At 42.7% G+C, this 12,346-nt stretch overlaps 1 protein-coding gene across 1 annotated transcript in view; it reads left to right on the top strand.

Moving 5' to 3' along the window:
• The first annotated feature begins 2,393 nt into the window (after nt 1-2,393).
• Nucleotides 2,394-12,346, top strand: part of LOC144681100 (uncharacterized) — a 194,753-nt gene continuing 184,800 nt past the window's right edge. Inside the window, exons 1-3 of the mRNA XM_078542831.1 lie at nt 2,394-2,530; nt 2,793-2,957; nt 11,187-11,265. Coding sequence (XP_078398957.1) covers nt 2,394-2,530; nt 2,793-2,957; nt 11,187-11,265 — 381 coding nt within the window. The remainder of the gene's footprint in view (nt 2,531-2,792; nt 2,958-11,186; nt 11,266-12,346) is intronic.

The raw sequence follows: 12,346 nt of genomic DNA, 5'->3' as shown, positions 1-12,346 counted from the left end.
TCAGTTAAATAATATGCTGCTTTTCTAATCTCCCTGCCAAAGTGGACAAGTTCACATTTTGCCAAATTATACACCAGTAGCCAGATTTTTGCCCATTCACTTAACCTGTCTATATCCGTCTGCAGACTCTATATATGTCCTCTTCACAGCTTACTCTCCTCACTAGCTTTGTGTCATCAGCAAATTTAGCAACCATACCTTCGGACCTTTCATCCAATCATTGATATAAATTGTAAATAGTTGACGCCCCTGCACTGATCTCTGTGGTACTTCGCTGCCTGCATCTTGCCAACCCAAAAATGGCCCATCTATCTCTACTCTTTACTTCTTGTTAGTTAACCAATCCTCTATCCATAATATGTTACCCCCTACACCATGAACCCTTATTTTGTGTAGTAATCTTTGATGTGGGACCTTGTCAAATGCCTTTTGGAAATACAACTATGCCACACCTACAAGTTCCCTTTATCTATGTTGATGTTACTTCCTCAAAGAACTCTAATAAATTAGTCAAGCAGTTTTTCCCTTTCACAAGACCAAGATGACTCTGCCTGATTGCATTAAGATTTTCTAAGTGCCCTGTTATAATCTTTTAATAAGAGATTCTAGCATTTTTCCTAACACAGATGTTAGGCTTGCTGGCCAGTAGTTTATTGCATTATGTCTCCCTCCTTTCTTAAATAGAGGAATTACATTTGCTATCTTCTCAACTAATGGGACCTTTCCAAAATTTAAGGAATTTGGAAAAATGAAAACCAATGCATCTACTATCTCTGCAGCCACTTCTTTTAAGACCCTAGGATGAAGTCCATCAGGACCTAGGGGTTTGTCAGCCTTTAGTTCTAACAATTTTCTCAGTATCCTTTCCCTGGTTATTGTAATTCTTTTAAGTTCCTCCCTCCATTTCACCTTACGATTTACAATTATTTCTGGAATGTTATTTGTGCCATCCACAGTGAAGACAGACACAGGATGTCTGTTCAATGTATCTTCTGTTTCCTTATTTTCCATTATTAATTCCCCAGACTCACTCTCCAGAAGACCAATGCTCACTTTAGTTACTCTTTTCCCTTTTAAATACCTGTAGGAATTCTTACTGTCTGTTTTTATGTTTCTAGTTATCTTTCTCTCATTCTCTAATTTCTCCCTCTTTTTTTAGTCATTCTTTGCTAGTTTTTATATTCTGTCCAACATTCTGACCTGCCATTAATCTTTGCAGAATTGTATGTTTTTTCTTTCAATTTGGTGCTATCCTTAACTTCCTTAGTTAACCACTGATGATGCACCCTTCACCAAGAGTCTTTCTTTCTCATATCTTTGCTGAGTGTTATGAAATATTTTCTAATATATATTCCGCTGCTATCCCTACTGCCCTACCCATTAACCTAATTTCCCAGTTCACTTTAGTTAGCTCTGTCCTCATACCTTTGTAATTGCCTTTATTTAAGTTTAAAACACTGGTCTTGGACCCAATCTTCTCTCCCTCAAATTGAGTGTGAAACTCAGTCATGTTATGGTCACTTCTACCTAAGGGCTTCTTCATTAAGAGGTTATTAATTAAATCTGTCTGATTGCACATTACCGGGTCTAGAACAGCCAGTTCTCTGGTTGGCTCTGGAAAATGCTGCTCTAAGAAACCAGCCTGAAAATACTTTATGAAGTCATTATCTAGGCTACCTGTGCCAACCTGATTCATCCAATCTATATGTAGATTAAAATCAACCGTGATTGTTGCCATACCTTTCCCGCAAGCCCCCATTATTTCTTCCTGTACACCCTGTCAATGTAATTACTGTTAAGAGACTTATAATTTCCCACAAGTGACTTCTTACCTTTACTATTTCTTATCTCTACCCAGATTGATTCTGCAACTTAACCTTTAGAACTGAGGTCATCTCTCACTATTGCATCAATGCCATCCTTAATTAGCAGAGCGACCCCTCCACATTTTCCTAGTTTTCAGTCATTCCAAAATGTCAAGTGCCCTCGAATATTCAGGTCTCAGCCTTTGAAACCTTGTATGTCTCTGTATGGGCTATCAGATCATACATACTTATTTCCATATGAGCTGACAATTCATCCATTTTGTTTCGAATTCGACACGCATTCAGAATCAGAGCCTTAGTTCTGTCTTTTTACTATTTTTGCAACCTCTAGCCTTATCTGCTGGCGCACTCTTAAGTTTGTACGATCTGTCTCTTCCTGCCATGCTCTGATTACCATTATTCTTATTGCTACCTGGCTGTCTTGCCATGCCCTCTCCCTTTAAGTTATCACATCTTCCTTCACTTGATCCCTCACCCCCACTATTTAGTTTAAAACCGCTCTATTGCCCTAGTTATACAACTCACCAGAATGCTGGTCCCAGCACAGCTCAGGTGAAGACAGTCCTAATGGTAGAGCTTCCACTTTTTCCAATCCTGGTGCCAGTGCCCCATGAATCGAAACCCATTTCTCCCACTCCAAACTTTGAACCACGCATTCAACGCTTTAATCTGATTTACCCTACACCAATTTGCTTGTGGCTCAGGTAATAAACCAGAGATTATTATACTTGGGGTTCTGCTGATTATATTTTTATATTGTATTATTTTTATTTGTATATTATGTTTTCAACATTGACTATACAGGGGGGCATTTCTGATGGGCTAATTTTCATTCTCACTCACTTGAAGAACAATTTTGCAGTTCTGTTTGTCAAACATTTGCACAAGCTGGCTGAACTGAGTTTGTTGGTGGGCCAATTTGAGGCACAGCTGAAATGCCTTTGTATTCTCTTTCTCAGGTCTCAGATGTGAGGTTAATATCAATGACTGTGCGTCTGCTCCATGCCAAAATAAGGGAACCTGCATTGACGCTATCAGTGGCTACAGCTGTGTCTGTTTGAAGGGATTTGCTGGAATGAACTGTGAACATAATGTAGATGAGTGTGCGTCCAACCCTTGTCTTCATGGCATGTAAGTTCAATAATGATAAGGCTTTCAGCATTTACAGTAGTACGGTTTTCAACAAAGAAACAACATCCTGTTACTTGAAGGGGAGGACCATTCCTGTACTGCACTATTACTTCAACTCAAGAGTTCATTGTTGTAGCCGTTATTCTGAGATGGAAAAATACTTTTTTAACTGCACTTCAAAATGATTTCATTGACTGTCAAGCATGTTGGAACATCTCGAGATCTTGGTTAGCACAGCATAGAGTTCTTCCCTTCCTTAATACCTACCCTGGGTTAGAGTTTCCACTTTGGGTGCAGTTGCCAGCTCTGGTACTAATTGCATCCAAAATTATACCTGCATTGATAAGTGTTTTTTCTTCACACCATCATCAACCCCCTCCCCCGCCCAACCCAGCCGCAACCCCTCAACCTTGATTTTCCCCTTAAACTCATATCACAAAATCGCAGAATCTTTATAGCGCAGAAGGAGGCCATTTGGTCCATTGAGTCTGCATTGGCTCTCTGAAAGAGCATTCTACCTAGTCCCACTCCCCTGCCTTATCCCCGTAACCTTGCACATTCTTTCTTTTCTGTTAGCAATCCAATACCTCAATCAAACCTGCCTCCACCACCCTTTCAGGGAGTTCAACCACCCTTTGGGTGAAAAAATTTTTCCTCACATCACTTCTACTCTTTTTGCCCATTATTTTGAATTTGTGCCCTCTAGCTCCTAATGTACTCTTGAGTGGGAACAGTTTCTCACTATTTACCCTGTCCATACCCCTCAGGATCTTGGTAAGTAATAGGCATACTGCTGAATGATAAGATTGCAGAAATTCTTATTGTGGTGAATGCAAATTGCACTTAAAATTCTATGATCTCTAATGCTGGTTATGCCAAATTCAGCTAAATTGCACCAAGCAAAACAGCATAGCAGAGAACAAACTCCAGGCCCCAGAATTCTTTCTTCCTTTAGGGCTGGTAGGTTGCAGGACTTGCTCAACTTGGCCCCACAAAAGAAACCTGGGCTGCTGCCCTCCTAGGTTCCCTTCTACCTACCACCCTTGAAAACTGACCCTGCCCCACCCATCCCAGGCCAAGCCATTCAATATTGGGCTAGCAATTTGGTTGAAAAGTTCAAATAGGGTTACCAACTGAGGGTACAATGCCCGAGCGGTTCATCTTTCATCAGAAGGAAAGGAAAAACTTGCATCCATGAAGTGCCTTTCATAACCACAGGACACCCCAAAGTTCTTTACAGCCAAGGAAGTACCTTCCAAATTGAAGCTACTGATGTTGTGTCTCTGCCGGAAGACTTGCGGCTCTACCATAACCGGCAAGCCGGAAACTGGAAGCACCTTATTTACACCTTCTTTGGCTGCACTCAAACAAGGCTCGGGCCTGAAAATATTTTGAACATCCCCGTGATGTGAGAGTTGTTCTGCCAACTTCATGCCTGGTTTGGAGGCAAGTTGATCATTTCACACCTCCAGCTCTTCCCCACCATCCTCCCACATCTGCTTCATACAGGTAACATACATTGTTTGAGGTGATATCGCTCATGGAGGGATGAGAAAATTAGGATGTTTAAGATCTTAAATGGTTCTGGGAGGGTAGATAAAGAGAGAGAAATGAATTCCTCTGGTGGTGATGTCCAGAACAATGGGACGTGACTTGAACATCAGACCTATGCTGTTCAGTGTTAATATCAGGAAACACTTCTTCACACAAAAGGGAGTGGAAATCTGGAAATTTCTCCCCCAAAGAAGTGTGTAGGCCGAGGGTCATTTGAAGATTTCAAAACTGAGATAGATTTTTGGTAAGCAAGGGTATTAAGGGTTACTGAAGCAAGACAGAGTTAAAGTCAGTCATGATCTAATTAGAACCATAGAACCATAGAAAAGTTACAGCACAAAAGGAGGCCGTTCGGCCTATCTTGTCCATGCCAGCCCGAGGACACCCAGGTGCCCTTTCTAATCCCACCTTCCTGCACCTGGCCCATAGCCCTGCAGCTTACAGCACTTAAAGTGCAGATCCAGGTACTTTTTAAAAGAGTTTAGAGTTTCTGCCTCTACCACCAACTTTGGCAGCAAATTCCAGGCACTCACTACCCTCTGCATAAAAAAGTTCTTCCTCATGTCCCCCCTACACCTTCTGCCACTTATCTTGAATCTATGTCCCCTGGTTCTAGAATTCTCCACCAAGGGAAACAATTTTATCCTGTCCACTCTATCTATTCCCCTCATATTGAATGGTGGAACAGGCTCAAGGGACTGAATGGCCTCCTCCTGTTTCGAGGTTATAGTGATAGTTATAAGTAGCCTATTGTGAAGTTGCCTGTGCCTTCTGCCACACAACCATCCTCTGTGCTTGAGTGATCTGATTTGGTTTATCTGCGAAGGTTAAGATGTGATGAAAGTGGGAACGCATTCCAATTCAATTCAAATCAATTTGATGGAAACTGACCTTGATCCCCAGTGGAATCCTACTTTGAGTCTATCAGGTTCCATAACTTACTTAATATTTTCACTTAAACAACACTGAGGAGCTTCAACACCAACAGCAACAGAAACTTATATTCATATACTGCCCTGTAATGTAATAAATCATCCACAGTTGCTCCACAGGAACGATTCTCAAACAAAATTTGACAACAAGCCATGTGAGGGGATATTGAAAGACAGCCATACTTTGGGTCAATATGTCTTTTTTGGAGCTTTTTCAAGGAGGAGAGGAAGCTGGAGAGGCAGGGAGGTTTAGGGAGGGAATACCAGAGCTGAGGGCCTAGGCAGTTGACGGCATGGCCGCCAGTGGTGGAGGGATAAAAATAGGGGATGCTCGAAGCCAGGCCGAGCGAGCATGCCATTAATTTATTACCTGTGGCAAAAAGTCTCCACTTTGGGCACAGTCAGTAATCTGGGCACTAACTGCTCAAAAATTGTGCTGGCTTTTGTTTTCCTCAAGTTTTCGTTCAAACCTGTTTGCATATCGCAGGACATAAATTCTTCCACGAACCAGCAGTGCCACGCAGCATTTTAGGAGGAATTTAAAATCAAAACTCTTGCATTATAACATATTCCTTGATTATATTTAAGATTAGTAACCTGGTGCAATTTTAATAATACAGCTGAAAATGGATTTATCACCAAAGATAAGCATATCAAATTAAGAGCCTCAATCCACTTGTGAGTAACCTGATTTGAAATTACTGACAACAGCTTTTAAAAGCTATATTTGCTAGCTGCAGTTCTTGGTAAATTAAAAGCAAACTTTTAAAATAAGCCTACTAGGGCCTTTACATCTAAAAATAAGCTTAGTTTTTGGAGCATCCGTGTAGGCTTGCAAACAGACACCATTAACGGGACCCACTTTGGTGAATAACTGGATCTGGGGTGTGGCCAGTTGTGGGGACAGGGACAATTTGCTGTGTGGTGTTTTTTTTAAACTAGATCAAACGATTGCAGAAACTCGGTTTGCACTGGACATAATTTTGTGCTTCGATTTTCACAATCTTTTGCTCTGGTTTGGCCGATTTCAAGCAAGTTGTACTGAAAACAGTCAGCTCAAGCGAGTGAAAATTCCAGACCTTTACGGTTAAGCTTACTAAAATTAATTTTTAAAATGTGGTCAGAAATTCGAGAGTCTTCCTGCATCAAAAGTCACTTTTTCTCAGCTGTATTCATGAAGCGATGTTAGGCCTTTCAGCATTTTCCTTTCGTTTCATGATAAATGTGCAAATGTCTTGAGTTAATTCTCTGGTGCATAATTATCGTAAAGATACGTTCTCTTTTTATTAAAGGCAATAATTTAAAGTCTGGCAGATACAGTATGTTGATACAAGCTGTTCTTTCTTTTGCTTTCATTAGCATGAGGATATTTTCAATAAATGGGGATTAATTAGGCTTTAATACAGCTGAAAGTAGTACTTAGGCTGCTGAACTAACTGGCAGGTAGAAACGGGCTGAAAAATTCAAGCTGTCTTCATTTCCAGTCACAATTAATATTTTAAAACAGACTCTAAACAATTTTATTTTGCTCAAAAAAGTTTCTTTTTACAGCAATTTTGTCACGGCTGTGGCTATGATTGATTCGTGAAAAGAATGACTTCTACTTTTATAACACCTTTCACAGCCTCTGTACTTTTTAATGTTACAATGTAGGGAAGCACAACAATCAATTTTTGCACTGTAAGAACGCATAAGCAGCAATGTTATAATGGCCAGATAATTTCATTTTCGGAGTTGACTGAGGGGTATGACTTGGCAGGGCAGTAGGGTGAACTCCCCAGCTGTCCTTCAAATGATGACAAGGGATCTTTTATGTCTGCCTGAGAGGGTGGGCTTTCATGAGATCCATCTTTTGATCATATAAACCCCCCGACAATGTTCATTCAAAGCCCCTTTCTGGCTCCCATTTTAGTTGACACACATAAGATCCTGAGGGGTCTTGACAGGGTGGGTGTGGAGAGGACGTTTCCTCTTGTGGGAGAATCTAGAACGAGGGGTCACTGTTTAATAGTAAGGGGTCACCTATTTAAGACAGAGATGAGGAGAAAGTTTTCCTCTCTGAGGGTTGCGAGTCTTTGGAATTCTCTTCCTCAAAAGGAGGTGGAAGCAGAGCCTTTGAATATTTTTAAGGCAGAGCTAGATAGATTCTTGATAAACAAGGGGGTGAAAGGTTATTGTGGGTGGGCAGGAATGTGGGGCTCAGGTTACAATCAGATCAGCCGCGATCTTATTGAATGGCAGGTTCAAGAGACCGAGTGACCTACTCCTGCTCCTAATTCGTATGTTAATATATTCGAATGGTTTCCCTTTCTCGGAAAACATCCCTCTCCTTTATGAAACAAATGGCATCACACTACCCGTATCCTTTCAAATTACCATCCTAACTCTAACCTGCCTTCAGACCCTAAAGCTCTGAAACGTATCATCACCTTCCAATTCTATGCACATATAGCCCCAAACTCCTTGTTTGAATCCCTCCAGTCTGCTTCTGTCCTTCTCACAGCGCTGATGGTCTGAGTTGAAGCTATGAATTCCATCCTCTCTGACTGTTCCCAAGCCACACTTTTCCTCTTTCTCTTCCTTGACTCTCGTCTCTGAGTCAGAAAGTCATGAGGCTGGATTTTACGCTCCCCCACCAGTAGGTTTGAAGGTGTGGTGGGGGAGGGACCTAAAATCCAGCCGGTGGCCTTCCCACTGCCGACCCTCCCGCTCCCGACCTGTATAGAATTCTACAGGGGCCAGGGGAGGCATCGGGCGGCCCACCATCCCTTGGATTTTTTGAGGCCTTAAGTGGTCAATTAATAGCCACTTAAGCCCATTTTGAATAGTAGTCACTGCTATAACGTAGCACAGCATCTAGTTTGCACAGTACAATCACATATGCAGCAATGTTATAATGACCGGATAATTTATTTTTAGGAGTTTAAAGAAGAGCAGAGGAGTTCACCCTAATGTCCAGGTGAAGATTTATCCCTCATCCAGCATCAGTGAAAGCCGATGATCTCGTCTTTGCTTCTTGTGGGAGCTTGCTGTGCGCAAATTTCTATATTACAACATTAACTACACTTCAAAGGCACTTCATTGGCTGTAAATCAATTTAGGATGTCCTGAAATTGATACTGGCACTATATAAATGCAAGTTCTTTCTTTTGATATGATTGCTGACACCATTTTTCTCTACATTGTATTCCTTTAACCAGCTCCATAGGACAGCTGGTCCATTGCTGCCTCACAGCCAATGCATCACCAGAAAATGCTCTTCTTCTCAGCCTTGCTTTGTCATGTCAGCAGTCTCCCAAAGTCCTTGACTACCTGTTCTTTAACTCCATGCTTCCTCTGAACATCAACAGTTCACACGGGGGCTGGTTCCACATGAATAATTTTGATATCCATCTCTACATGACTATTTCATCCATGATGTCAGCTCATGGAGCACCCACAGCCTTGGTTTACCTGAGATGAGCTTTGAAGGTCCACATCCTATGTGTAGTGATTGTAGGTAAAACCTTTCCTCTTGCTTTTAGAGGTCACGTGATTGTACGGACAAATCAGCCCTAAGCATCTTAGGGACGGAGCTTTATAGCCGTGCACCTGGTTCAAACATGTAGCTTCTACAAGACACCTGTAAATAAAGTTATCTGTTTCAAGTAGGAAACCTGTCTGGTACACCAGGTTTATTACACTATCCTTCACTGTGTTGACAGCATTGCTCGTCTAGTCTCCTACCCTGGCGCCAAACTCCTTCAGATGCTTCTGTTCACCACACTGCCCTTCCCTGCACCCCACCTCCCCCACTACCCCCACCAATGGACTCTATTATTTCAATGCTGGTCTTGCATCCTCCACCATACAACTTGTCCAATGCTCTGTCACCTGTAAGCTGTGCTGCCCTAAGTTCTGATCACCTCTGTCTGCGCCGACCTGTTGTGGAGCTCTGTCTCTCAGCACATAAAAGTTAAATCCCCAACCCTTACCTCTAATCCCTCTGTGGCCTTGGCCTGCCCTTTCTCTGCAACTTCCTTCCTAGCCTTGCATCCACTGCCGCACACTTTAGTCATCTCACCGTGGTCATTCTGTGTCTCCCTGTCCTTTCATCCCACCACTGGTGGCAGAGCTTTTAAACACCTCGTCCCAACTCCCTCCCTAATACTCCATCCTTCTCTTCACCTAGCTCCCTTGCCTTTTAAGAAGTTTCTCAAAGCCCATCACTTTGATAACCTTTCAGTAACTCCTCCAAACTCTCCCTGTTGTCCTTTTGCTCATTTTCAGAATTCCTATTCCACAAAAGCACCTTAAGGAAGTCTCTTTCATTAAAGCCACTATAAAAATATAAGTTACTATGAGTGTAAAAAAAGCTTTTGGGTTGATGGAGGTAAGTAGAGGGTTAAGCACCATATATGTCACCACCATACATGTGGAACCAGGTGAGAAACTTCCTATTTTTCTCCTAATAAAAATTGTATTTTTCAACTGAATCAATAACTTTAAAATTCTGAAACTGTGTATCTGGTTGGTCAATAGCATAGAAAAGAGATGAGTTAGCTTTCTAAATGGGATGAATCCCATGGAAACCATCAATCTCCCTGTTTACCTTCGGTGCTGACAGACCTGCTGATGCACTTTCTGCTTGTAGATGAGACTCTCAGCACGTTTTCCCCTGTTTATCTCTTAATATTTTTTTACTCCGTTATTACTGTGTGCTTTTGTGCCATTATATGTTACATTAATCAGGATCCACTTCCCAACGGGAGGTCTGACCAACAAGCAAAGAAAAATAAATCAATTGTTCAAGAGACCATGCCCCTGGTATCAATCAACCGGCTAAATGTTATACCAAATGTAACGGCTTACAATAGTACTGATGCTGCGTTCAACCAGCACAGTATTTCTTCCATTTCTGATTATTCAGAGACTTAAGGCGTTAATTTTAACAATGGCTCCCAATCCCTCTCCATCCAGTGAGAATGTTTCATTGGGAAGGGTTTGAGATCAGGCCAACTGAGGCCCTACCATTCCCACCCAGGATGCACGGCATTCCTGCCTGTTTTGATGTGGGCCAAGGCTCCCACTGCAGGCCAGGCCCAAGAATGTTACCACGCCATGAGGTGATTCTCATGCCGCCTCATGGGGAGGCCCCCTGGTGCCAAACGTGCCAGAGGAAACCTGCAGGAGGCACCAACTGGCCAGAAGGGGCTGAATTAAGTTTAGGAAAATGTATTTTTGCTTTGGAAATCCTTGTAAGCCTGAAGGGGCAGGTGTTCTACTTCCAGCCCATCCCACAGGCCCTGCAGGGTGCTGTTGGGGCTTCCCAGCTAGGGACCTGCCTCTCCTTCTCCCTCTCCCTCTACACCCTGGCATCAGCTGCCAAACCTCGCGCACACTGCCAAGGTAAATTCAAGGGCTATTTTCTCAGGTCCCTGGCAGCCCAGCGCTCCTGACAAGATTTCCCTGCTCCTGCCCATTGGACCTGACCTCGGTCCTGTTGGTTTTGGGAGGGAGATTGTTCTGTATTATTTAAATGAGACCTGGTTGTTAAAAGGGGCCAGACCTTAGATTGTGGTCGCAGTGAAGGTTTCCCTGTGGATCAGACTCTGATGTGACTCACCCTGAGCTTGAATAGCTCCCCACCTCCACTCCCAAACCCCAACCCAGTTAAAATAGAGGCCTTTATTCTAGATTGCACTTTTACATGATCCATGCATGTCCCGCTAATTAAAATGAAATCTTTCCTTTTATTTTGTAGTTGCACCGACTCAGTGGATGGATTTGAATGCCATTGTGAACCAGGATGGATGGGTTCCAAATGTGACACTGATGTTGAAGTATGTTCCATTCAGTATTTACTGATAGACTGTACCAGATTTGAACCAGTGATTAAGTTATATAGAACAAACATGGAGCCTTAGTGAGTGGAGTTTCCACTTTGGGCACAACTGGAGTGTGGAGTCAGGAATGTGATGGAGTACTCTCCACTTGCCTGGATGATTGCAACTCCATCAACACTAACAAGCTGGACACCATCCAGGACAAAGCAGCCCGCTTGATTGACACCCCATCCACCACCTTTAACATTCAGTCCCTCCACCACTGACACATAGTGGCAACAGTGTTTACCATCTACAAGATGCACTGCAGCAACTCACCAAAGGTCCTTTGACAGCACCTTCCAAACCCACGACCTCTAACATCTAGAAAGATAAGAGCAATAAATGCATGGGAACACCACCACCTGGAAGTTCCCCTCCAAGCCACTCACCATCCTGATTTGGAAATATATCTTTGTTCCTTCACTGTCGCTGGGTCAAAATCTGGAGCTCCCTTCCTAACAGAACTGTGGGTGTACCTACACCACATGGACTGCAGCGGTTCAAGAAGGCAGCTCACCACTACCTTCTCAAGGGCAGTTAGGGATGGGCAGTTAATGCTGGCCTAGCCAGCGATGCCCCCATCCCGTGAATGAACAGATTAAAAAAAGGCAAAGTGAGCGCAAAGCACACTCAAAACTGCACAAGTTTAGAAAAGTATTTTTTCCTCAGGTTTACAAACTCGTTTGCTTATTGCCAGATGCAAAATCTGCCAAGGAACAACCCAATTGGTCAGCGTCTTAAAACCTGATTTGTTCTTTTAATGTTTTTATTGCGATGTCAATTAATCCACTGCCTGTGGCTAAGCCAACTTTAAATTGAATGAATAATAAAAAAGTATATTACTGAAAATGGCTTTTCTAAAATGTACAGGGCAGAATTTTGCCAGCTGGTATTGGGAGTGTTTGGTGGCGTGAGCGGATAACATGGCGTGATCGGTTTTACAACGGCTGGAAACCAGTTCACGGTCGTCCGCTCAGCCCGCCAACAGTGGGAAGGTCGGGAACCTCATTGTAACACAACAGCATATCATTATCAG

Source organism: Cetorhinus maximus, chromosome 5 (genome assembly GCF_964194155.1).
Source record: "Cetorhinus maximus chromosome 5, sCetMax3.hap1.1, whole genome shotgun sequence".
Lineage (NCBI taxonomy): Eukaryota > Metazoa > Chordata > Chondrichthyes > Lamniformes > Cetorhinidae > Cetorhinus > Cetorhinus maximus.
This window is presented reverse-complemented; position numbering and strand designations above follow the sequence as displayed.